Genomic DNA, 25,816 nt, shown 5'->3' with positions numbered 1-25,816 from the left:
GATTCAGGAGACCGTTCTCGCAAATCTTAAAAGCACTCCGATATCATTTTCTTCACTTGCTTCTGAATGCGTAAGCGTTCACACACACAAAACATGTAGGTTGAGAGACTTTGAGATGTCTGCAGTGACTTTGATGACCTTGGCAAGAACAATTCAAACTTTACAAAGATTTCATCTGAAAGCCACCCCCATACAGTTTAGAAAAATATAATTTAATATAAATTCAAAGATCTGCAATTATAAATCTTCCCTCATACATCTCTCCCATGCCATTTTTTTATTTGACTTGTCTGTGGTGTTCTGTACAGATTTCATTTTAGTTGTTCAGAAATCCTGTGTAGGTGTTTTTATACTGCAGTGCTAATGCAAATAATTTGTTTTTATTTCAAGGAAAAAAAGCAGAAGAGTGGAAGATGTAAATCAGGGCAGAGGTTAAAGGGAACAGGAAGAAGTAACAGGAAGAAAATGGAACTCGTCCAGATGCTCATAAACTGCTGGCAAAAGTTGCTTAGCGTGTACGCTCCCAGCACTGGTGCCAAACACAAACTGTCGACAGACTGAAATCAAAATGTTTTGTTTTGACACTCACTGCTGACATTGGAATCAGATACAGTTCTCATCAAAATCAATAGATAATAGCATTTGAATGCCTGCACAATACTGACTTATATAAAAGCTGTAACTTATGGTGCTTACATGCAATTATTAAATTATCCTAAACCATATGGAGGCCACGTCTCTCGAGATAACACACAAACTACAGATCCCATAATGCAGTGCGCACTGTGGCGATAAACCGAGTGCCATACTTACTGATGACTGAAACATGAAAAAACAATTTTGTGCGTTTTCTTTTTCATCATCCATTAGTAAATTTAGTGTGGGGGTGTTTTGTGGTATAGAGAATATTTGATGTTCCATTTGATTAAATTCACACAGTTTGTATTCTGTTCATTCTAAAGAATCTTTTGACTTGATCTATATTATTTATTTTGTTTATTCTTTAACTCTACTTCAAAATGTTCCTCCATGTTCCTGGGTGTTGAACGATCCCTTGTCAGTGACTGAGTTGAACTAGGCTTTTCAATTTAATGATATATTTAAAATAACATCATGATATTTTATGCTATTTTGATATGATATTGTCTACATCATTTTTCTGGTTATGTGTTTAGGAGGACCGATGCTTTGGTTAATGTTCCAGGTGTCACCTACAACAAAAAAACAATGAAACACATAAAATGCTGTATATGTAAACACATATATCATAAAATAGCAATATAAGTAGAAATTAGTAATACTACTATTTAGATTACCATATGCATATCCTGTTCCCAAATACAACATAATTCATGTAACATTTAATATGTTTTTGGGCATATTAAAATAATGTTCGTATCAGAGAGGTTTTTTAGAGAACTGTTTTATTGAAAACACGATTGATGCGGAACCAACGCAACCCGCTACCTGTTTCTACACGGAAGTAATTGGTCGACGGACACAAGCTACGAACGCAGCGCCTTCGTAATTATTTTAACACGAGTTAAGAAGTGAGCGTTCCAGCTAATGTTAACAATCATTGGAGCCTGGCCTGCGTTATTCATCTTTCGTGTATATTGTGAGTGAGTGTTTCTTTTTTTTTTGGTTATACGCATGTCTTTTTTTTTTCCCTGATCCAGCACGGAGGGGTGACACGCTGGTCCTGTTTAGTTCACTTACGACGCTTCTGGTGCGACATTACTGACCACACTAAAAGCTCCCACCTGGTCACCTCTATACTTTGCCCCCATTCACCCCATTGGCTGCAACCCTATATATTCATATATTACAGGTTTCAGAGCGAAATCCCATTTCAGGCACTTCAGTGTCTGGTCAACATTCACCAGATCAGTTTTCGTGCTTTTAAACCTTTTGTAGTTAACGGTAGTTAACTTTCGGTATTACTTCAGTTCCTCAGTTGCACTACAGTGCAGTATATTAAAACAACCTAAATCCAACATATTCATACATATAGCAACGCTGTCATTTAAAAAAAAATATTTCTGACCGTGCACAATGCATGAATAACATCCGAATTCCCCCTCGACTCAGAGCGTCGCCTGGTTGTCTGACATGGCAGGAGTGGATCTGGAGCCAGAGGTGGCTCGCGAGCTGTTTGAGGAAGGAGCTGCCCTGGTACTGCTTGGAGTTCCTGAGGGTACAGAACTGGGTCTTGACTATAAGAGCTGGCAGGTTGGTCCACGCTTTCGTGGGGTGAAAATGATTCCACCCGGTCTGCATTTTCTCCATTATAGCTCCACAAATTCGAAAGCGATGGGTGGGGAAATTGGGCCTAAAATGGGCCTCTTCCTTGCGCTAAAGCCCAGAGAACTTGTTCTGGCCCACTGGGATAAGAAGCTGGAGGATCTGGATTTCTCTGCATCAGAGAACCAGGAGGAGGTGGAGCGGGTTAAATCTGGCCTGAAGGAGCTCGACCCTTTCCTGGGCCCGTACCCCTACGACACCCTGCGGAAGTGGGTCTCCCTGACCGACCGCCTCACCCACGAGGTGGCCAGCGCCCTGCAGCCGCTCAGCGGCCGCATCTGCGCCTTCAGCGACGTGGTGCCCGAGCTGCAGCTGCCCCACACCAAGGACCGCGCCGAGCAGAAGCTGCCGCGCAACGACGAGGCCTGCCGCAGCATGAAGGAGGGGCTGGAGCGGCTGCCGCGGATGAAGCAGAGGGACGGCACGGAGCTGCGCTTCTCCCACATACCCGAGCAGACCTACCCGCCCGGCGCCACGCCCGCCCAGATCACGCAGTGCAGCATGGACCTCAGCTACGCTCTCAACTGCCTGCTGGAGAGCCATTACAGCCAGCAGCCCCTAAACGTTCTAGGTGGGGTGTTGTTATTTGATCTATTATTAATATATAAAATAAGTATCTTGATATATATTTCTACTGTCCCACCAATGTCTACCAGTCCTTAGGAAGAAACAAGAATTTTGCCCTAAAAAAATGCATTTGAGGTATAACTGTCAACACTTAGTTACTTATCAAGACAAAATTGATGGTAAGAAAGGTGCCAGTCCATGTCTGGAAACATTCTTTGACTATCAGAGCCTGATTAATTTGCCACTTCGTTTTGCTGAACCCCACATGGTAACACCGCTTCAGCAGGCTTGTACAGTTGGGAGGAGGGTGCATGATGAGCGCATTTCTTCATCTGCTTCCCTTCTTACCTTGATGCACCCATCACCCTGGCACAGGGTTAATATGGACTCGTCACACCACATGACCGTCCTCCATTGCTCCATGCGTTCTTATGGGCTGTTAAACAGAGTTGAGTTCAGCTGTGGAGATCTCTATAAAAACATGAGAATATAGTTTTCTACTGGGTCCAGGATTTAATCATTTCCTTTTCATTTCTGCAATCCTTGATGCCAGCCAGACTGACCATTCTGAAATGCAATGCCATTATCCATCCCTCAGTGTTAGTTGTTTCAGAGGAGGCAAAGGATAAATTAAGATGAAATAATGTCAGTTGAAACACACAAATTACTGTAGTAATTCTCAAAACTCAAAAGCTCTTGCCTGTCTGCGTTTTAATTCAGGTGGATTTTTGGCATTTCCAGGATTTTTTTATTATTATTTGCTTCACGATCCACTGTTCAGTTGAAGGAGTTTGACTGTGTGTGTGTGTGTATGTGTATGTACTGCAGGGGAGCTTCAGTTCGCCTTTGTGTGCTTCCTTGTGGGGAACGTGTATGAGGCCTTTGAACACTGGAAAAAGCTGCTGACCCTGCTCTGCCGCTCTGAAGACGCCATGCGGCAGCGACACAGCCTCTACCTCGGCCTCATCTCCGTGCTTTACCACCAGCTGGGCGAGATCCCACCGGATTTCTTTGTGGATATCGTGTCCCAGAACAACTTTCTCACTTCCACTTTGCAGGTATTGTTCTCATCTAAACTGGGAAATTTGTCTTTGCCTTTAAAATAGCACCAGTTCTTCTAGGTACCTTTTGCAGACCTTTTTTGAAGTACGTCTGCTGGTAGGTGGTTCCACACATTTTAGAGAACTAACCACAGATCTTCTGTGGGTGAACCTGGGTCCCACTGGCAGTTCTGTGCTGATGGCACTGCTGGGCATCAGATGTGTCTACCACAGTGTCTACAGTCGGCTTCTTCAAAAGAACAGCACATTTAGCTATGGTTTGATTTCTTTGCGTGTGGTTGTACTTTAGTTGTAGTCTAGTCTTTGTGTCAAGATGTCATTTTAGTCTAGTCAAGTTTCATTTGACTAAAAGTCTGAGCATTTTAGTCAGAATTATCCATGAGTACTTTAGTCTTGTTTTAGTCAACGAGAACTGATGGTGTTTTAGTCCATGGAAATTGTATTTTATTTTTTTGCTATTCTAAATAACCCAGTCAGTATAGTTGAAGTACCTAGTAGGCAAAACCCATTTCAAAATTAAAACAGGGTTATTTTATTATTATATTATTGTTACATTATAGACTCAAGAATACTCTACATCCATTCCAGTCATGAAAGACCTCTGACGCGACCTCTCATTCTGTTTCATTTCCACTTCCACAAGAGAAAATCATTTTTACATTTGGCTCCCAAAAAGTTCTCACAGACCAATCAGAATTCTTCTCATGTAAACCATATTTAGTCTTATATATTTCATTATAGTTATAGTCACATGAAAAAGGGTTAGTTGATATTTTGTAATAGATTTTGTTGACTACAGTTGATCAATTTGTCATTTTTAATTCTTATTTTACCCACTGTATAATATATATATTTATTCCATTACTGCTAATGTTCATGCTTCACACTTCATTTCTGTTTACATTGCCTCAATTCGTTCATCACTAGTCATAATAATACCATTTCTTCTTCTTAGGACTTTTTCCAGTTTGCCAGTGGGCCAGGAGTAGACAGCACATTAAGAAAAAAGGCAGACAAGTTCAAAGCTCACCTGACCAAGAAGTTCCGCTGGGATTTCGAGGCCGACCTGGAGGACTGTGCTCCTGTTGTTGTGGAGCTTCCTGAGGGAGTGACACTGGACTGATCTCCTGTTCTCCATTCTGAGCCTCCAGTGAGAGGGACAGTTGCAGTAGAGCCATTCTCCAACTCTGATTTGTACTTCTTTCATTTGTCCACGATAGAATATCTAAGAAATGTAAAAAAAAAAAAATGCTTAACTCTTGTTCAATCTGTCTTACATGCTGTAATTAATATAACTTTTATTCCTAATTAAAAAGCAAATTAAATGCAGAGTTACATAGTCTTCATGATACATAGGCTAGAATCCTTTTTTATAAGACGCTGTTATTTCTGTATATCTTCCTCCACCTCTCCTTTTGTCACTGGTCACGTTCTGTCGTATCTCTGGTGGGTTGCTGATGGAAATGAATGATGACTTGAAAGTGTCCCTGTGGGTCAAAAAATGGTCAACTACCTTTCTGAAGAGCAGTTCAGCATTTTACACATGTGCTTTATATTTGCATCTAGACTACTAACTTCTTATTGGTCTTTTGTATCTTTTAGCACAATTTAGGAGCACAAAAATACCAGGTCTGTCAAAATTGGCCAAGATTTTCACTACCTTCCTTTGTCAGTCATTCCTTGATTAATTTACTTGTGCATTTTGTCATTATGTTTTCTCACCAAAATGTTTTAATGGCTTACACTGAAGTCATTATGCATCATCTTGGATACATATGAAGAAATGTTTGGATGAAAGGATAATCTTCCTATTATATTTCACCTCTGGACATTATGATTGATAGAATAATGGGTCCTTGAAATGACGACCCTCTGTCATGTGGAACAGGACTGGGTATAACTGGTCTAGATGTAAATGTGTTTAAAAGGCTTCAAGAATGCAATGAACACAATAAACAAAATGCAGCAGCACGACTAATCTTCAACCTTCCCAAATTCTCCCACACCACCCCTCTGCTACGTTCCCTCCACTGGCTCCTAGTAGCTGTACGCATCAGGTTCAAAATACTGATGCTGGCCTACAAAGCCAAACATGGAGTAGCACCATCCTACCTCACAGCCCTTATTACACCTCGCACTGCACCTCGTATACTCCGAGCCTCCAATACTGCTCGCCTGGTCCCCCCCATCTCTGAAGGTAAAAGGAAGACATTCATCTAGACTCTTCTCCGTCTTGGCCCCTCGGTGGTGGAATGAACTTCCCCTCGAAGTCAGAACAGCTCAGTCACTGAGCACCTTCAAACGACAGCCTACAGTTGTCGAACTTTGTGTATAGAATCTACAACAGAGTGAATAAAATAGATGTATTCATAGTTGGGGTCCTAGTGAACTGGAATTGATCTCTTCATCGATGGTAACTTGAAAGCACGTTGTAAGTCACTCTGGATAAGGGTGTCTGCCGAATGCCGTAAATGTAAACTGGGTTTTCACTTTATTTACTTCATGATCAATTTTCTTGTTTTTTTTTTTTTTTTTGATTATCCAGGGTGATTTCAGTGAAGAAGCCAACAATAAAGGATTGTAGGAACAGTGTGTTGTGCCTAAAATGACTGGAAATTAAGCATCCATAATCCATGTGGATGAAAGACAAACACATGGAGAACCCAAAACATATGAATAACACAATTTATCATGTTTTAATAAGGCTAAAGCATCACTGTTTTCTAATACATATATATAAAAATCTGGTAAAAGTTAGCAAATTTATTTAATATTAAATAACGTGCTGGTGTCTTTGATCACTAGCTTAGACTCCACTAAAGCTAAGAAAAGCATTGGAAGAAATGAATTAATAAAAGAAGAGGGTCAAGGTTTGAAAGTTAACAAATTACTAGTAAGAGTGTATCTACACTCCCTTGGTTTGGAAATTGATCATTAACTTTGACTAATTTTATTTAAAAATTCATACATTTTCTAAAAAATCTATTGGATATTTCTTTTGAAGCTCCTCCATGGAAGTTAACCAGCAGGACACAGACAGTCAAAAAGATAAACAAGATTCTAGAACTCTCCATGGTCCTGGGTTCACATGAGTGCTGCAGATCACAGCTTCAAGCAAAGCTTCAGTGTGTTGTACAGTGGCATAAGGAGTAAATATTATAAATGAACAAGCTCTGCCCTGTTGCTAAACCTAAACCTAAAATGGTTCCTGCAGCTTCTTCCCATGTTCTAACCGTTCTAATTTAAACAATTCATGGCCCTTTTACAGTTTATCGTGCCTACACAGCTGCCATTTCTCCAAAAATTATAAGGTTGAAAAAACTGATTTGAGAAAATTGATACATGGGCGTAGTAATTGATCAGATGTCTAAAAGCCTTAAAAAAGTTATTATCATGTAAATATTGAGACTTAATGCAGTTAAGATGTTTAGGCTGGTTGACCAGATTTCACAAGATATGTTCTCACAAACATTGATAATAAAAATAAAATGTATTCTATTCCAGGCCACCTTTGAAAACCTTTTGTCGCTACACCCTTGAAAGGATGTCACTTCTCAAGGCCTCCTGGGGACAAGATACATCAAATTCTGTCATGAGAGACAGAAAGTTTCATCTTGTTCTCGCTGTTCCTCATTTATGTAACTTTTCCTTATCTTCAAGAACTCACAAAGATTCCTGGTGGACACTGAAAAGTTACCAAGGCCCAAGATGGAGATCCCTTCATCAGGCAGCACGTTTTAAGCAATGAAATTTTTTTGGTTCTGAATAATTACAACTACAGGGTGGGCCATTTATTTGGATACAAAATGGGAATGGTTGGTGACATTGAACACATTTTATAAGTGGTCAGAAACTTGTAAATGACTCATGAAAGAATAAAGTTATGTTAAAACCAAGCACACCATTGTTTTTCTTGTGAAATTACCAATAAATGTGATGTGTCACATGACCCTCTTCCTATTGAAAAAACAAAAGTTGGATCCAATGGCCGACTTAAAAATGGCCACTATGGTCACCACCCATCTTGAAAAGTTTGCCCTCTCACATATACTAATGTGCCACAAACAGGACGTTAATATCACCAACCATTCCCATTTTATTAAGGTGGATCCATATAAATGGCCCAACCTGTACATTTTAAAACAATAATTTTTTTTTCTGCTGTGGAATACCTGATATGGAGAACTTTGATTAAAACTCTTATTATGTTTCACTGAAGTTTCTCTCTACAGCTTTCTTCATCACTTAAGGTCCGGAAGTTTCCTGGCCATGGACCAAAACCTGTTTTGTTCCCTGAGTCACTTAGTTATCATTTTGGCCTTATGGGGATCCATCGTGCTGGAAAGCATTGTTCTTCACCAAACTGTTCTTGGTTGTGAGAAGTTGCTGTCGGAGGATGTTTGGTACCATTCTTTATTCATGGCTGTGTTCTGTGTTCTGAGGCAAAATTGTGAGTGAATCTACTCCCTTGAATGAGAAGCAGCCCCACACATGAATGGTCTCAGGATGCTTGACTGTTGGCACGAGACAGGACTGATGATAGTACTCACCTTTTCTTCTCTGGACAATTTTTTTTTCATCCTTAGCATTTTTGGAGAAATGTTCAGTTCCCCACATGGCAGCTCGATACATTTTTTTCTCAAAAAATCATAAGGATGAAAAACCAGACTTGAGCAAATTGATACATGGGCGTACTAATTCATCAGATGTATAAAAGCCTTAATAGAGTTATTGTCATGTACATATTGAGACATAATGCAGTTAAGAGGTTTAGGCTGGTTGTCCAGCTACTCTGAACAATTTTATGTATGATTTCAGAAGATATATTCTTGAACTGTAAAAGGGCAATGAATTGTTTAAATGAGAATTGTTAGAACATGTGAGGGATTCTGCAGGAACCCTTTATTCTACGAAGAAAATTTAGCAACATGTCACAATAAACTGGACTTTTACTTTATTGTTTTTGTAATTTTGTAATTATTTTTGTGACCTCAGCGAGGAAACCAAAAATATGTGATTGTAGGATTGTTCTTAAAGTTACTGAAAGTCATGAATCCATAATTTATGTGGATGTGTTAAGAAAGACAATAAAACACATGGAGAAATGTCAAACAAATTTTTATTTGATTAATATTTGATTATTTTAAATGTTTAAATTTCATCAAGAATTTACTGAATAATTTGTTCCGATATTTTAATAATGGAATTTCAGATCAAACACAGCTGTGAATGCTCATCAGCACTTGTTGATTGTTGATGTAGATCATCTGCTGTCTGCAGACTGCTGCCTCAGATCTGCGTGCCCATGTTGCAGAAAATTCCCAGTGGACATTCACACGAGAACTTCAGTTTGCCGCAACTGACGTCAAAAGAGTTCTGAAGAGGTTTACACTGTAAAACAACATTGGAACATTTCATCTTAGCTTCTGATAATATACAGTTGAGGTCAGAAGTTTACATGCACTCAGCAAGGACTGGAATAATTGTACAACTTACATACAAATGTACGTAAAACAAAACCATGTTATCTGTTTTATACAAAAGGTCAGATTTCAATAAGAAATCTGTGTCACCTGATTTTGGACACTTTTGAATACTCTCATCAACACTTTCATTTCTACTCACCGAACAGACAGTTTGTTTGGTCACATGTTGCTCACGATTGGTCTGAGCAGTCTGAGTAGTCTGAGCAGTCTGAAAAGTCTGAGCAGTTTGAGCAGTCTGACCAGTCTGAAACGTCTGAGAATTCTGACCAGTCTGACCAGTCTGAAAAGTCTGAGAATTCTGACCAGTCTGAACAGTCTGAGAATTCTGAGCAGTCTGAACAGTCTGAGAATTCTGAGCAGTCTGAGCAGTCTGAGAAGTCTGACCAGTCTGAAAAGTCTGAGAATTCTGACCAGTCTGAAAAGTCTGAGCAGTCTGAGCAGTCTGAGAAGTCTGAGAAGTCTGAGCAGTCTGAGCAGTCTCTGGCTTGGTTTGCATTGTGTCCAACTGAAGAGAGAAGAAGAAAAAGGATTGAAGGAATGAATTAATACAATTTAAGAGGGTCAAAGTGTAAAAGTCAACAAATCACCAAGAAAACACATATCTAATTTCATCCTATTTTTAAACCCATGCTGAGAATAATGAATTTAGTTAAGAGAAAACTGTGCATCTATAACATACATAATCCATGGTTTTGATGAAAACCTGATTTGACGGGTATTCCTTTGTCAATAGTCTTGAAGCTCCTCCATGGAAGTTGACCAGCAGGACACAGACAGTCAAAGACATAAACAAGATTCTAGAACTCTCCATGGTCCTTGGTTGACACGAGTGTTGAAGGTCACAGGTTCAAGCACAGCTAAAGTGTGTTATTCCGTGACTGAAGGGGTGAATTTTATAAACGACAAGCTCCGCCCTGTTGCATAAATCAGGATCGGAAATGGTTCAACTCCCTCCCTAGAACAAACGGTTCCTGAGGCCTCCCTCCCATGTTCCAACAATTCTAATTTATAAAATCCACTCTCTTCAAAAAAAATGTGGGCTGTCAAAGGCACCTTCAGCAGATGTGACAATCAACCCCATAGCAGAGTAGGTTGTCACACATTGTTTTATTTAATTGATATTTTTCTGGGACTGATTCTATGCTGTCTATTTGAGTCATTATGTCACTTCCTTCTGTCCTTCCATTTCCCATGCTGGAGCAGGTAAGAAGTGTTCTTTTGTCAGCTTGTCTTAATTTTAATTTCCTATATATATTTCTCATCATTTCTCACAACTATATAATTATAGTTGTGAACATGTTATTTCTGAATTTGTGTACAGTGTATGTAGTTTGAATATGCCACGTGTGCCACGTGCCCTTCCAGTCCCTGGGGAGTAGTAGCCTAGTGGGTAACACACTCGCCTATGAACCAGAAGACCCAGGTTCAAATCCCACTTACTACCATTGTGTCCCTGAGCAAGACACTTAACCCTAAGTTGCTCCAGGGGGGACTGTCCCTGTAACTACTGATTGTAAGTCGCTCTGGATAAGGGTGTCTCATAGATGCTGTAAATGTAAATGTTCTGATTCACATGCAGGAGTAGAGGTGGCTTTTGGCTGGGAACATAAACAAGTGAGACTGCAACGATCCCTGTGAATGTGACTGTGTGTCATTGTTTTCCACACCTCGTCCCCACACACCAGAACCAGCAGCAGAACCAGAAATAACACAGAGCAGAGAGACGTTTCACCCATCGTGCCCAGAAAGCCTTAAGGAGATCTCCAGCAGATGCAGCACCAGTCGAGCTAGTCCCGGTCCAAAGCACAGGCCCTCCGCCGTGGGGGACTGGAACCACGTTTGCCCCTCCAGTGGTCATCCTGAATTCCTTCGGCCAGTTCGCTCCTCCACAATTCAGGCACTGCCAGGAACAGGATTAGCCACAATCAGGGCAAATTTATACATAGTAGCACAAGTGAACAGAATGTGTTCATCACCAGAGGTGCAGTCAACACCAGAGGTCAAGCCACAACATATTGTCATGTACATGTAAAGACTTAATGCAGTTAAGATGTTTATGCTGGTTGACCAGCTACTCTGAACACTTTTAAGTATGATTTCACAAGATATGTTCTCGCAAACATAGATAATAGATAATACAACTTAATTCTTTTTCAGGGTTACTTCTCAAGGCCTTCTGGAGGCAAGAAACATCAAATTCTGTCATGAGAGGCAGAAAGTTTCATCTTGTTCTCACTGTTCCTCATTCATGTAACTTTTTCTTATCTTCAAGAACTCACTAAGATCACTCAGTCAACATGGGTCTCAGGGATATTTAGGTTTATTGCACGGTAGGCGACGTTATTGATAGGTTTTGTTTAATTGATCATTAGATTTATATATAGTTATCTTTCCCTATTTAGAAATGACATTACTAATCTCACTGTGTCTACTGGGAAATTTTACTTAAAAAAAATTAATCTGTAGCAGAAGAGGCTTTATCTGCCTTCTGCAGAGCACAGATGAGATTCACTGATTCAAAGCTTCTGAAATCAAAACCTGAAGCGATGCTGACATCTGTTGGACAAAAAAATCCCTCAAGTCACCGGTGGATTTCTTTCCAGGGTGGGATTGTTTTCAACTTGGTGTAAAGTCTGCACTCACTGTATGTATTTCTTTTTAATTCCACTATGCCTCAATTATTTGCATTAATTTATTATAATATATTATTTGGAAGAACAAGATTCATTGGTATGAGGCGTCACTTAGGCCATGTATCAAGAAAAGCTCGCATATACACACAAACCTCGCACACATACATACACATATATGGTGTTAGTGTTGGTTTGTATGTAGTTGTGTGAGGAATATATGGTGTATGTGTGAGGTTTGTATGTAGATGTGTGAGGAATATATGGTGTTAATGTGAGGTTTGTATGTCGATGCATGAGGAATATATGGTGTTTATGAGAGGTTTGTATGTAGTTGTGTGAGGAATATATGCTGTTAGTGTGAGGTTTGTATGTAGATGCGTGAGGAATATATGGTGTATGTGTGAGGTTTGTATGTAGTTGCGTGAGTAATATATGGTGTATGTGTGAGGTTTGCATGTAGATGTGTGAGGAATATATGGTGTATGTGTGAGGTTTGTATGTAGTTGTGTGAGGAATATATGGTGTATGTGTGAGGTTTGTATATAGTTGTGTGAGGAATATATGGTGTATGTGTGAGGTTTGTATGTAGTTGCATGAGGAATACAGGGAGTGCAGAATTATTAGGCCAGTTGTATTTTTGAGGAATAATTTTATTATTGAACAACAACGATGTTCTCAATGAACCCAAAAAACTCATTAATATCAAAGCTGAATGTTTTTGGAAGTAGTTTTTAGTTTGTTTTTATTTTTAGCTATTTTAGGGGGATATCTGTGTGTGCAGGTGACTATTACTGTGCATAATTATTAGGCAACTTAACAAAAAAACAAATATATATCCATTTCAATTATTTACCAGTGAAACCAATATAACATCTCCACATTCACAAATATACATTTCTGACATTCAAAAACAAAACAAAAACAAATCAGCGACCAATATAGCCACCTTTCTTTGCAAGGACACTCAAAAGCCTTCCATCCATGGATTCTGTCAGTGTTTTGATCTGTTCACCATCAACATTGCGTGCAGCAGCAACCACAGCCTCCCAGACACTGTTCAGGGAGGTGTACCGTTTTCCCTCCTTGTAAATCTCACATTTGATGATGGACCACAGGTTCTCAATGGGGTTCAGATCAGGTGAACAAGGAGGCCATGTCATTAGTTTTTCTTCTTTTATACCCTTTCTTGCCAGCCACACTGTGGAGTACTTGGACGTGTGTGATGGAGCATTGTCCTGCATGAAAATCATGTTTTTCTTGAAGGATGCAGGCTTCTTCCTGTACCACTGCTTGAAGAAGGTGTCTTCCAGAAACTGGCAGTAGGACCGGGAGTTGAGAATGACTCCATCCTCAACCCGAAAAGGCCCCACAAGCTCATCTTTGATGATACCCGCCCAAACCAGTACTCCACCTCCACCTTGCTGGCGTCTGAGTCGGACTTGAGCTCTCTGCCCTTTACCAATCCGGCCACGGGCCCATCCATCTGGCCCATCAAGACTCACTCTCATTTCATCAGTCCATAAAACCTTAGAAAAATCAGTCTTGAGATATTTCTTGGCCCAGTCTTGACGTTTCAGCTTGTGTGTCTTGTTCAGTGGTGGTCGTCTTTCAGCCTTTCTTACCTTGGCCATGTCTCTGAGTATTGCACACCTTGTGCTTTTGGGCACTCCAGTGATGCTGCAGCTCTGAAATATGGCAAAACTGGTGGCAAGTGGCATCTTGGCAGCTGCACGCTTGACTTTTCTCAGTTCATGGGCAGTTATTTTGCGCCTTGGTTTTTCCACACGCTTCTTGCAACCCTGTTGACTATTTTGAATGAAACGCTTGATTGTTCGATGATCACGCTTCAGAAGCTTTGCAATTTTAAGAGTGCTGCATCCCTCTGCAAGATAGCTCATTATTTTTGACTTTTCTGAGCCTGTCAAGTACTTGTTTTGACCCATTTTGCTAAAGGAAAAGAAGGTGCCTAATAATTATGCACACCTGATATAGGGTGTTGATGTCATTAGACCACACCCCTTCTCATTACAGAGATGCACATCACCTAATATGCTTAATTGGTAGTAGGCTTTCGAGCCTATACAGCTTGGAGTAAGACAACATGCATGAAGAGGATGATGTGGACAAAATACTCATTTGCCTAATAATTCTGTACTCCCTGTATGTGTATGATATATGTGTGAGGTTGGTATATAGTTGTGTGAGGAATATATGGTGTATGTGTGAGGTTTGTATGTAGTTGCGTGAGGAATATATAGTGTATGTGCGAGCTTTTCTTGATTTATGGCCTAGGGGGCGCCTCATACGTAAGATTCACTGCGTCACTAGGTGTATTTTCGGACATCTGTGAGGTTTGTATGTAGTTGCGTAGTTGCATTACAAAGACTCATGTAACAACAACATTTGAATAGTATTCAACCCGCCTCAAAACAACAGTGTCTTGGGCGCGAATGTCTTAAAAAAATACTTTCACACAAAATGCCGAAACCCGGGATCGAACCAGGGACCTTTAGATCTTCAGTCTAACGCTCTCCCAACTGAGCTATTTCGGCACGACTTCCGACGCTCATGCCCGTACCTCAAGACTGAGCGTTAGCGCGGATTAAAAACGTGTCTACTTTCAGAATGTAACAATATATGACAACACACGCTTCATTTGGTCTCTTTTTATTCCTTTTATTATGCTCAGCGCTTCTTTGCTTTAACATGGCGGCTTTCTGTCCGGTCTCCGTGGGCTTGAGCAACGGACAGCTGGGACCACGAATCAACAATAAGCAGCAGCGGGATGACGATCCACAGGACATTCATAAAAACAAAGTAGAACCAGAAGTAGACGGGATGTCCGAATTCGCTGTGAATGTACCCGTCTCGGTGTTCAGTGTAGAAGTAGAGCACAGCTCCATACAGCTGACCTGGGGGACACAAGGATGGACAGTGAGACAGTGTATATACACACGTATACACACACAAACTACCAGTCAAAAGTGAGTAGTAGATGTTGGACAGGTAATGGGAATGATAATAATGCACACTAGACATATATGGGTTTTAGTACCATTAATATTAAATATTGCACAATTAATGAATAGCAGGAGTTGGGGATAGTCTATGTAGTCAGTGCATATGAGAGTTAAAAATGTTTAATATGCTTAGTTATTCTGTTTAATGGGAAACACTTTCTTAACATTCACTCCAGTTATTGAGCACATCATGGCTCTTCATCAATGCATAGTAATACATTCGTATGAAAAATATCACTCCTTCTCGTGTAAGTTGGCTTCGGCACAGGCAGTCGGCCCACGGAAAGACACGTTGGTGGGTTGTACTTTGGAGCTACAGGTTCGTGAGGCAATCTTACCCAAAGAAATGATAAGCTGCAGGACAAAGCGGTAGGGGCGATTCAACAAGAACGCCACAACAACCCATACGCTGAAGGGACCCCATAGACATGCAGTCACAGTCTCCATACACACCGTAAAGTTGTCGGCTCTGAAGCAAAAGACGTCACAAAAGCAGAGAATCAGCATTGCAAGATATAATCACCCTAAGCACACAGGACCAACTCCTATGTGCTTTTACCTCCGTGTATAGTAAGATGGGTGAAATTTTGCCTTGATATAGTCTGCTTAGTGCAAAACTTACATTATATATCTGCTGTCGCCTTTAGAGTATTCTTTCCCTGTGGGATACACATTTTGTTTCATGTTTGTTGGTTTTACTAGAATGGATTAATGGCTGCCCATCATGTAGTGCATTCTGATGGACTGATGGACAGTTAAGACAAAGGCTACTTACATAGCTGAGACAAAAAGCCCTGGTCAGAGGGGATAATTGGGTAGAAAACTGCAAACCACCCCTCTATGACACCATGTATGAAGCCACACACAGCAAACCAGCACAGAGCGAGCCGTCGACCTCGGCTCAGACTCCTGCCATCCACCCTCAGCGCCGTGAGCGCCCAGGTTCCAAGCAGCAGCATTCCAGACACCGAGAACAGGAACAGGAGGATCTCTGCCATGGAGCGGTCATTGGGAGTGTAATTCGGGATGATCAGGTCGCGTGGCCAGAACGGGTGGCTCGTGTGTTCCCCTCCAGAGGTCTTCTCCAGCATCTGTTTAATATTAATTATTAAGGCATCATTTCATTTCTAAACTAGTCAAATGAAGCAATGGCAATTAAATAAGTAGAGTAAAGCTATAGTATAGTTAATGGGGATACTGCATTTGGACAATTTTTTAAACTCTCATCTTACCTTTCCAGATGTGTGCAATATTCAATATTTAGAAGAAAAGCCTCAGTTCGACTGATATGTTGACTATATGTATATGTAAAATTATATAAAAAACAATTATATAAAAATTAGATGCTACTTTATATAAAGATCAAGACTGATAAGTGACTGTCACTATTACAAATGTAAAGATTTGCTCGGTGAATTCTGAAATTAAGTAAAATGCAGCGAACTTCCGCAAACAAGCAGACACTATGAGCATACTGCATACCGCGCCACTCAGTAATATTTTACCCACGTGACCGCCCCGACCAATCAGAAGGCGGAAAGCGCGCGTCAGGCAGACGCGAGGTCTTTGGTGCTCTGTGATTGGACGAGAGGCTCGCAGCTCATGTGAGGCCACATGGATCGCCAAAGGACATAAATACTCCCCATCTGACAGCCTTTCTATTAACAAACGTATTTTACAAACAGATAAATCACCTTATTAGTCTTATTTTATCCTTCCCACGAATGCGGTTGTACTAAAAGTGCAGAAGATCTGCAGACTGAGTATATTAGTGTGGGCATGACGCTTCTTTAGATTTAGATGTTTACCATTGCTGCTTTATTATCAGGCCTGATACGAGGTCGTCTCTGAATATTAAAGATGGCGTTCATAAAGAATGAAAAAAGTAAAGTAAAAAAAAATACTCCCTTTGCCGTGTCAGGGACATGTCCCTGCCGTGACCCGGATTCGAACCGGGGTTGCTGCGGCCACAACGCAGAGTACTAACCACTATACGATCACGGCGAGCTACCGGGGAGTCATGGTCGACGCGTACGTACTTGTGTCATTTGAAACACCAGCATGAACTAAATGGCAATATGGAGCTGATGCGCACCAATCGAATACCGTCAGAGTCCCAACTACTACTCGGTCACGGCGAGCTGCCGAGGCGGTAGAAACCGCTTCGTTTTTCATTAGGGTGTCTCACAATTCCCCTCCTTTTTTTTTTTTTACAAATATGTCTGCACCGAAGGAGCTGCTTTTAAACACCATTTTACATGCGTATGGTGACAATAAAAAGATTGTACCATCGTCCCCGCACTATGTAAGTTATTATGTAAAAAATGTATATGCCTCTTTAAAATAAGTAATATCAGAGGAATGAATCGAGGTCCCATATGGTCTAGCGGTTAGGATTCCTGGTTTTCACCCAGGCGGCCCGGGTTCGACTCCCGGTATGGGAACAAAATTTTTTACTGTTTTTTTAAATGGAGGACATTTAATTTCATCTGTATGTCCCACAGCACAATACGTCGAAATATTACATACTCCTACTGTACTTCTTCGGTGCTGTAAAGGTTATTTCGTCTGTGCATTGGTTTAACCAATCGAATGATGTCTTTTGTGTCACGTGGCTTACGCGGAAGAAACGGTTTCCGCGTTTATCCGTGTTTGGTTTGCTTAGCTTGTTGTTCTACTCTGTACACGTTTTGTAAAACGCTACGACACATTCACAAGGGCGATATCTGGTACAGCAGCGATCGATTATCGCAGCAGCGCTGTGTGCAGCCGCAAGGACAGACATGAGTCCTGAAATGAAAGATATTTCACTCCGTTTGGATGCAAAATTGCTTCAGTTCATGGATCAGCTGGAGGATCTAGAAGAGAAAAGGGAGAAGATTAATCTTCTCATCGAGCAGGTCATTACATTAAAATGCAGAACTATACATCCGTGTAAGAGTAATGCATGTTTTTAATAAGAGTACATATTCTGTTAATATTACTTCTGAATTTTCGTAATGCAGGGATGGTTCTCCATGTCTAAAGCTCGCTACTCAATGGGACACAAGCAAGTCTCAGCTCTTCAGTACGCAAGCGAGATGGAACCGCTGGTTCGAATACATACAAGGTTATCTACAGCGCACTAAGCATTTATCTTCATGCCGTAGTAGATTTCTAAAGCTTCGATGTGTAATTAATCAATGTTATCATCAGGAAACTGGACACAGGAGAAGCTGAGTTCCAAACAGAAAGAAGAGAACTTGGGTCAGATGAGGTGGAAAACATAGGAGCGAAAGAGGAAGGTATGACCCATTACGTGATCTCTTTAATAAAAAAAAAAAAAACATTTAAAGAGAACTTAGCAAAGATCTATCTATTCGTTTTTGTCTATGAGGTATTTATATGTTAATGTGAATAAAAGCGCTTGTTGAGTTCTAGCAGTTCCTGATCGTAGGTATCTGGGAGAGTAGAATAGGGTAAGGCCTGTGAGCCACTCAAATTGAGTGTAGCATTGTAAGTGAAGCGGTTGTGATACTCTGCAGCACAGCACACGGTGACACAACAAAATGTGTCCTCTGCTTTTAACCATCACCCTTGGTGAGCAGTGGGCAGCCAGGACAGGCGCACAGGGAGCAGTATGTGGCAACTCGAAACTGCAACCTTCTGGTTATGGGTCTGTTTCCATACCCGCTAATCACGGATTATGACACAAAACGTTCTTTTTTTTTTTTCTCCAGGTCTGAGGAGAAGAATGAATAAGAGTCAGAATGCTGCAAAAGAAAATGAGGAAATGACAGAGGAGCCAAAAAGTACAAAGACCAGGCACACCCAGCACCAGGATCCTCTAAAGTGGTTCGGAATCCTTGTGCCACAAAACCTTAAGCAAGCGCAAACCGCCTTTAAGCAGGGTGAGATGGACTACGCTCTGCGGGGGTCATAAATTCAATTTTTAATTGTCACATACATAGTCATACACAGTATTACAAATATTGCAAGTAAACTATGAACCAATATGCAAATAATGCAAACATAAAACCTAAAATATGTGTAGTAGGGTGAAGGTGTGCAAGTAGGTGGAGTCAAAGTATAAAGTGACAAAGTATAACAAAAATTGAGTTAAAAAGAGTTAAAAATTAAAAGTTTGTGCAAGGATTTCTAAGGGGAATTGCGTTCAGAAGTGATTTGAAAGTGCTGGAGTGTATTAAGAGTTCTGTCCTATGTAGTGTTAATATTGTTGAGAGCTTGTATAGCCTGCGGGAAGAAGCTCCTCCTCATTCTCTCTGTGTTGGCCTTTAGGGAGCAGAAGTGCTTCCCTGATCGCAGCAGAGAGAAGAGTCCATTGTTGGGGTGGCTGAGGTCCTTCACTATCTTCCATTTACATTTACGGCATTTGGCAGACGCTCTTATCCAGAGCGACTTACAACGTGCATTCAAGTTACCATCAATTCCGGTTCACTAGGACTATGAATACAATCTTTTTATTCACTCTGTTGTAGATTCTGTACACAAGTTCGACAATAAGAAAGTTACAAGTTAATCTAAATGTTCTCTAAAGAGGAAGGTCTTGAGCTGTCGTTTGAAGGTGCTCAGTGACTGAGCTGTTCTGACTTCGAGGGGAAGTTCATTCCACCACCGAGTTCATTCCACCACTCTGTTAGAGCGCCACTTGCTGTAGATGGATTTAAGGTCAGGGAGCTTGGTACAGATGATGCGTTCGGCTGATCGAACCGCCCTCTGTAGGGCTCGCCTGTCCTGCATATCTCAACCTCAGCCAGTGATGAGTGTCGATAGCTTTTCTCTTCATATTACTAATTTTAATACGTATGTACATTTACTTTCGGTAATGATGAAAAAAATGTAATCTTTGTCCATGTCAAAGTTTAGAATTATTGTGTGTGTGTGTGTGTGTCTGTGTGTGTGTGTATATATATATATATATATATATATATATATGTGTGTGTGTGTGTGTGTGTGTGTGTGTGTGTGTGTGTGTGTGTGTGTGTGTGTGTGTGTTTTTGTTACAGTGATTGAACTATCTGCGCAGATTGCAGCTTTACAGAGTTCAGTCTTGGCTACAAGAGGAGAACTGCAGGTCCTGATGAAAGAGAAACAGAAGATGACTGAAGCGGCTAAAAATTGATGTCCTCCTCCAAAATGTGGCACTATGACAAAGCCTCTCACTGTTTATTTATTTTTTATGTGAACGTATTTGTAATTTGAGGGATTGAATGTTTAAAAAGATGATATATGAATATGAAACATATTAGAATTGCTTGGTATGTCATAATGTCCCCCGATTTGCACAACGGCTCCCTTGCTGGGAATAAAAAAAATACTTTTGTGTGACAGGAAGGCAGGACTTGGCTTCTGCTTTAAATGATTATTAATCGTTTGTAAAATGATCTAAATGTAAAAACCGTATTTGGACAGGGGTGCCTGTGTTGTATTGGGATCGAATCGAAATGAGAAGAAAGTGACGAATTTTGAATTTGGCGGGGCTTTGATGTCACCTCCTGCTCAGATCGCGATGCCCGTGTCGGAACCATCGGAAATAGAAAAAAAAGACGAATATTCGGCGCGTCCACTTCCTGGTCCCGGCTGAAGACAGCAGCCGTCCACAAGACCGAATTCGGGGCTCCCTTGTAGGTGACATGGAGGGTCGCGCATCATGGCCGACGATTGCATGCGGATGTTCGCGATGAGCGACTCGAGGCTACGAACCTGATGTCGTCTCTGCATTGTTGCCCGTGGCTGCGGGCGGCCGCGCCGTCGTCGTCGCGTTGATGTCGGCCAGCGTGCCTGCACGGACGCCCTGACCAGCACCGGGGGACCAGACGGAACCGCAAGCCAAGTTATTCTCGCGTCCGAGTCTAAAAGTTGGCCGATGGCGTCTAATTCGCGCGTGTCCATCCTCGATTACTTCAACATCGTCTTCGAGGGGGAAAATGGCAAGATCGAGTCCAACTGCAAGGCGTGTGGCACAAGGATTCAGGCAAAGCGGACAGTAACATCCAACTTCGTCACCCACCTGAAGGTACGAGTCAGAACTTCTGGCCACAAATGCAGCGGACTCGGTTCATTCAGATTTATTATACGGTTGCGGATTCAGTTCGTTCAGATTTATTATACCGTAGCGGATTCGGTTCATTCCGGTTTATTAAACTCTTGCAGATTAAATACATTCTGATGTATTATAATGTAGCGGATTCAGTTCATTCAGAGTTATTAAACTGTAGGGGATTCAGTTCATTCCTATTTATTATACTGTAGTGGATTCAGTTCATTCCGAGTTATTATACTGTTGCAGATTAAATTCATTCTGATTTATTATACTGTATCGGATTCAGTTAATTCCGAGTTATTAAACTGTAGGGGATTCAGTTCATTCCGATTTATTATACTGTATCGGATTCAGTTCATTCCGAGTTAATAAACTGTAGGGGATTCAGTTCATTCCAATTTATTATACTGTAGCGGATTCAGTTCATTCCGAGTTATTATACTGTTGCAGATTAAATTCATTCTGATTTATTATACTGTATCGGATTCACTTCATTCCGAGTTATTAAACTGTAGGGGATTCAGTTCATTCCAATTTATTATACTGTAGCGGATTCAGTTCTTTCCGAGTTATTATACTGTTGCAGATTAAATTCATTCTGATTTATTATACTGTAGCGGATTCAGTTCATTCCTAGTTATTATACTGTAGGGGATTCAGTTCATTCCGAGTTATTATACTGTAGGCAAAAGTAGCAGTTGGCTCTATACATAAAAATGAATCTAAAACTACATTTAAAAAATGTAAGTCTAAAACAGTTGTGCTTGTACCACGTTTTACTTCTGGGTAATTCAGCAAATATCACTATGAATATGACTTATTATTTATTTGCCATGCATAACTGCCAGATGCTGGAGTGTTCGGTCTGTTTGTTAAAACACTGAATGCATTTTAGAAAATGATTGCAATCATATTAACACCCGTGGTTCTCCTGCCCCGTGGCAAGTTATTACTGCTGCTGTTGAAATTTTAGACATTTTGCAAGCCAGCTGTGCTTCTGTCCTGCAATCCCAGATTTATTTTTCAGTTTAAGTAATACATATTATTACCATGCTAAAATGGGAGAAAATTACCATTCTGTTACAGACTGCCAGAACCAGGTCGATTGTCCTCTGTTTGTGCATTAAATTCAAACATTTATATTTACATTTACAGCATTTATCAGACTCCTTTATCCAGGGTGCCTTACAGTCAATAGTTACAGGGACAGTCCCCCAGTGGACACTCAGGGTCAAGGACACGATGGTAGTAGTGGGGTTTGAACCTGCGACTTTGTGTTCTTCTGGTTCATAGGCGAGTGTAGGATAGTACTGTCTCGTGTGTATGTGTGTCTTGTATGGCTTTCTGAATGAAACAGCTAGATGGAGTATCCAGTTTCAGCAACTGGTTTTAATTGACACTCAAGAAAGGCACAAGGGACAAGTATTGCTGATTGTTTCATGGTTTTTAATCTGGCTGAACATGTGTCCTGTTACATCCCAGCCCCAGTTACTGATCTCACTGTGTCCTCTTTTTATCATATAGCGCAAGCATCAAGCCATGTATGATGAATTTGTAAAGAAGAAGGACGTGAAAAGAGAGGCGTATGCCTCAGGAACTGTGCAGACCTTTGCAGGAAGCCCCGGTGGAAGTTCTCGTTTCTCCACGCAGAGTGCAGGAGCCGTGCCCAAATTCGACCGCAGTGACCCTCGCCAGACCCTCATATCCGAAGCCATTGCCAAGATGATCATCCGTGACCTGCAAGCAGTCCAGATCGTGGAGAACGAGGGCTTCCGGGATCTCCTTCAGCTTCTGGAGCCACGCTATTCACCGGAACCCTGCCGTTACATCCAGCAGCAGCTCCTGCCAGCATATGCCTACCAGGTCCAGCTGTCCACTAAACAGTCTCTGACCAGTGCAGAGTCCTGCAGTGTGACTCTGGACATCTGGAAGACAGGGGCCGCAGCCACTGCTGGCAGCAGTAGTAGTGGATATTTGGGAATCACATGTCACTTCATCACCACGGACTGGCAGGTCAAGTCTGTGCTGCTGGCCTGTTTGTCCCTCACTGGCCACTGTGTCACCCAGCGGGTCCTCTCAGAGTTTGACAACATCTCCCACACCCACGGCATTGCTGGGAAGGTGTTCCGTGTGGTGGCCGACTCCGCCCCCAGCAGGAGCACGTCGAGCTTCAGACTGCCTGGATTCAGCCTCGGTGGCGAGGGAGAGGATGAGGATGAGGAGGAAGAGGACGGCAGTGATGAGGTGGCAGCTGGGGAGGGGAAGGAGGCAGCGAGGGGCGAGGAAGCGGACCGCTCCCTGGACCAGTGTCTGGGCCGCTGTCGTATAGACTGCTTCGCTCGCTCCCTAGCAGCATGTGTCCAGGAGGGGCTTCGCTCATCACCCCAGCTTTCCATCGTCCTCACCAAAGCAGCCCGCTTCTACAACTATGTCGTAGCAACGGTCACCCCGGAGAAACTGGGCCAAGTGTTTAGTCCGGGGATCGCCTCGTCCCCCTCCACACAGGCAAAGTCCCCACCTGAGAGCCAGTGGAATGTTCAGCTAAAGACCATGAGGCGCATGCTGGAGTCTGTGGACTTCCTGGAGGACATTGTTGACCGGCATGACCTGACGCTCAGTAGCTTCGAGAAGACCATGCTCAGGGAACTCACGGATGTTCTCGAGCCCTTTGAGGAGGCCACTGACATGGTCCAGGGTGACAAGCATGTGTCCATCAGCCTGGCGCTGCCCTGTGTGCTGGGTCTGCGCAAACACCTGTCGGAAACCACGGCTCGCCAGTGCACAGGCATCGTCGCTGGTCTGGCACAAGCACTCGACCGGCGGCTAGCCGGCATCTTAGAAGACCCCCTGTATGTGACGGCAACCACCCTGGACCCACAGTTCAAGCTGTCCTGGAGCAGCGACACCGACTGGCACAAGCAGGTGTTGCTGGAAGAGGTGGCCAAACACACCCAGGCCGCGGGCCCCCCAGAACCCAGTCCTGATCCCCAGCCGTCCCCGTCCAAACGCAGCAAGCTCTTCTCCTTCATCAAGCAGAGGCCCAACACACAGGCGAAGAGCGTGGACCAGGAGCTGGCCACCTACCTCCACGAAGAGCCCACCGACGAGGACCCGCTGCACTACTGGAAGCGCAAGTCCATCGACTTCCCGCTGCTGTCCCAAGTGGCTAAAAAAGTGTTCACGGTGCCCGCCACCAGCACTGGCGTGGAGCGGATATTCGGCACGGTGGGCAAGATGCTACGGCCGGAGCGCTGCAGGCTGCTACCAAAGAATTTGGAGACTCTTATTTATTTGAAAGCAAACTACAGGATACTTTGGACATAGATGTGAACATCTAGGCATTTCTCTCCTACAAAATAAAGATTTATAAATCAAATAAATAAGTTCTTCTTAATTTAATGGCTGAATAATAGACTGGCTGTAAGATCAATCAGGAGTGCACTACATGTACATACCTGTGTTTATGATAACGCATTTAGGTAGCTTAAATTAGTTCATTTTTGTAACTAGTTCTAAACTAGATAATCTTAACCTCTATTATGAAGACCACCTTTTCTTGATGTGTAATGATGTCTAATTTTTTCATATAAATGAATAACACTATAATTTAAAATAATGCATCAGTCTCACATTAATTCAGTCTCACATGGATCCAGTCTCACATATTTTTCTTACTTTTAGATGCCATGTTTAAATGTAACAGTGAAATACATATTTGTCCAAATGAGTGATTATGTAGTTTGGTTTAACTTCACTTCAGATGAAATTGACATTTTAAAAAATGCTTTGCATATGGTTAATGCTGTATTTGACATGATACAATGCATGTCAGATTATAGCTGCCTTTGCTGTTATGGTCCCTCCTAGGCTTTGTTTGATGTGACTGAGGTCAAGTATCTCTCCACTGGCAGCAGCAAGAGTGACTGGAACCATGACGAGGAACCAGAACCAATCTCTTGCCTGCCAAGAGGGAGGCCAATCATTTTCCTAGCAGTATGCACCCGGAGTCGTCTGGTGTCTGATGGTCGCAGTGTTTGTGTGTGGGGAACAACACTCCCTCCATAGTAACCGAAGTGGGGAGGAAAGGCTCTTTGTGTTTATATCTGTGCTCCTGCAATTGGACGGTCCATCAGCAGAACAGCCAGAGCTGGGAGGCTGGGAATTAGGTTCAGGGAATTAGGGTGGGTTGTTCACATAACACTGGGGGTAGTGAATAACCAGGACTGTAATGGTGTGGAAATAAAGATGGTTGTTAGCGTGCAGCAGGGACTTCTGCTAAATGGCAACTGGTAAACAGTTGTGTGTGTGTTTTTTTTTCAAATCACCCTTCTAAGCATCTGGGGTCGTCGGTTGCCAGGAGCAACAGGTCCACCCACTGACACTAATGTTTCTCCATCTCAAGGTGGCACTGGATGTTGGTGACTGTCTGGTTATTTTTCATTCATTCACATGGAGTGAGTGTGTGTGAATTCTATCTAAGGGCACAATCACATGAGGTCATTGGTGCAGTGCAGATGTAATGAAAACTACTGTCTGTGTATGTGTGTACTAGGGACTTCAATTTCCTTTTTTTCGCTTCCAAATAATTCATTTTTAATAAATAATTCATTTACCAGGAAGGCTGCATTGTATGGAGACGGGCCTAAATAAAAGGATGAATTGTCAGTGAGATGCTGCGTGGCTGATAGAAGGAAACACGTCA

General features: G+C 42.0%; 5 protein-coding genes and 3 non-coding genes across 12 annotated transcripts; 4 read left to right on the top strand and 4 right to left on the bottom strand.

The window, feature by feature from the left end:
* The first annotated feature begins 1,483 nt into the window (after positions 1 to 1,483).
* Positions 1,484 to 5,900, top strand: aar2 (AAR2 splicing factor). Of its 3 annotated transcripts, XM_028993669.1 has the most exons (5): positions 1,596 to 1,618; positions 2,092 to 2,197; positions 2,295 to 2,875; positions 3,700 to 3,929; positions 4,888 to 5,900. In XM_028993669.1, the coding sequence occupies exons 3-5, from the start codon at positions 2,314 to 2,316 to the stop codon at positions 5,053 to 5,055; spliced, it is 960 nt and encodes a 319-aa protein (XP_028849502.1). In that variant the 5' UTR covers positions 1,596 to 1,618; positions 2,092 to 2,197; positions 2,295 to 2,313; the 3' UTR covers positions 5,056 to 5,900. The 3 variants fall into 3 exon arrangements, with proteins under 3 accessions (XP_028849501.1, XP_028849500.1, XP_028849502.1); XM_028993668.1 differs by having other exon boundaries at positions 1,484 to 1,622; positions 2,092 to 2,875; XM_028993667.1 differs by having other exon boundaries at positions 1,486 to 1,618; positions 2,092 to 2,875.
* Positions 5,901 to 9,121: 3,221 nt separating this feature from the next.
* Positions 9,122 to 10,265, bottom strand: LOC114798856 (protein PFF0380w-like). Of its 2 annotated transcripts, none has more exons than XM_028994885.1 (3): positions 10,098 to 10,265; positions 9,558 to 9,923; positions 9,122 to 9,323 (listed from the first exon to the last, which is right to left on the bottom strand). In XM_028994885.1, exons 1-3 carry the CDS (start codon positions 10,227 to 10,229, stop codon positions 9,222 to 9,224), a joined length of 600 nt encoding a protein of 199 aa, XP_028850718.1. In that variant the 5' UTR covers positions 10,230 to 10,265; the 3' UTR covers positions 9,122 to 9,221. The 2 variants fall into 2 exon arrangements, with proteins under 2 accessions (XP_028850718.1, XP_028850719.1); XM_028994886.1 differs by having other exon boundaries at positions 10,122 to 10,265.
* Positions 10,266 to 14,530: 4,265 nt separating this feature from the next.
* On the bottom strand, positions 14,531 to 14,603 carry trnaf-gaa (transfer RNA phenylalanine (anticodon GAA)). The gene has a single exon. It is a non-coding gene; the product is annotated as a tRNA-Phe (tRNA).
* Positions 14,604 to 14,711: 108 nt separating this feature from the next.
* On the bottom strand, positions 14,712 to 16,935 carry ebp (EBP cholestenol delta-isomerase). 2 transcript variants are annotated; one of them, XM_028994584.1, is made up of 5 exons: positions 16,880 to 16,935; positions 15,847 to 16,162; positions 15,694 to 15,730; positions 15,410 to 15,540; positions 14,712 to 14,963 (listed from the first exon to the last, which is right to left on the bottom strand). In XM_028994584.1, exons 1-5 carry the CDS (start codon positions 16,880 to 16,882, stop codon positions 14,737 to 14,739), a joined length of 714 nt encoding a protein of 237 aa, XP_028850417.1. In that variant the 5' UTR covers positions 16,883 to 16,935; the 3' UTR covers positions 14,712 to 14,736. The 2 variants fall into 2 exon arrangements, with proteins under 2 accessions (XP_028850417.1, XP_028850418.1); XM_028994585.1 differs by lacking the exon at positions 16,880 to 16,935 and adding an exon at positions 16,304 to 16,707.
* A 68-nt stretch (positions 16,936 to 17,003) lies between these two features.
* Positions 17,004 to 17,075, bottom strand: trnah-gug (transfer RNA histidin (anticodon GUG)). The gene has a single exon. It is a non-coding gene; the product is annotated as a tRNA-His (tRNA).
* A 368-nt stretch (positions 17,076 to 17,443) lies between these two features.
* On the top strand, positions 17,444 to 17,515 carry trnae-uuc (transfer RNA glutamic acid (anticodon UUC)). The gene has a single exon. It is a non-coding gene; the product is annotated as a tRNA-Glu (tRNA).
* A 162-nt stretch (positions 17,516 to 17,677) lies between these two features.
* Positions 17,678 to 20,399, top strand: vma22 (vacuolar ATPase assembly factor VMA22). Its single transcript, XM_028993144.1, has 5 exons — positions 17,678 to 17,971; positions 18,077 to 18,180; positions 18,267 to 18,355; positions 18,791 to 18,961; positions 20,078 to 20,399. The coding sequence occupies exons 1-5, from the start codon at positions 17,855 to 17,857 to the stop codon at positions 20,191 to 20,193; spliced, it is 597 nt and encodes a 198-aa protein (XP_028848977.1). The 5' UTR covers positions 17,678 to 17,854; the 3' UTR covers positions 20,194 to 20,399.
* Positions 20,400 to 20,541: 142 nt separating this feature from the next.
* Positions 20,542 to 25,424, top strand: LOC114797893 (zinc finger BED domain-containing protein 4). The gene is made up of 2 exons (XM_028993140.1): positions 20,542 to 21,087; positions 22,639 to 25,424. Exons 1-2 carry the CDS (start codon positions 20,938 to 20,940, stop codon positions 24,436 to 24,438), a joined length of 1,950 nt encoding a protein of 649 aa, XP_028848973.1. The 5' UTR covers positions 20,542 to 20,937; the 3' UTR covers positions 24,439 to 25,424.
* Positions 25,425 to 25,816: the final 392 nt, after the last annotated feature.

Source organism: Denticeps clupeoides, chromosome 10 (assembly GCF_900700375.1).
Source record: "Denticeps clupeoides chromosome 10, fDenClu1.1, whole genome shotgun sequence".
NCBI classification, from domain to species: Eukaryota; Metazoa; Chordata; class Actinopteri; order Clupeiformes; family Denticipitidae; genus Denticeps; species Denticeps clupeoides.
Note: the sequence above shows the minus strand (reverse complement) of the source record. Positions and strands in the feature narration are given on the sequence as shown.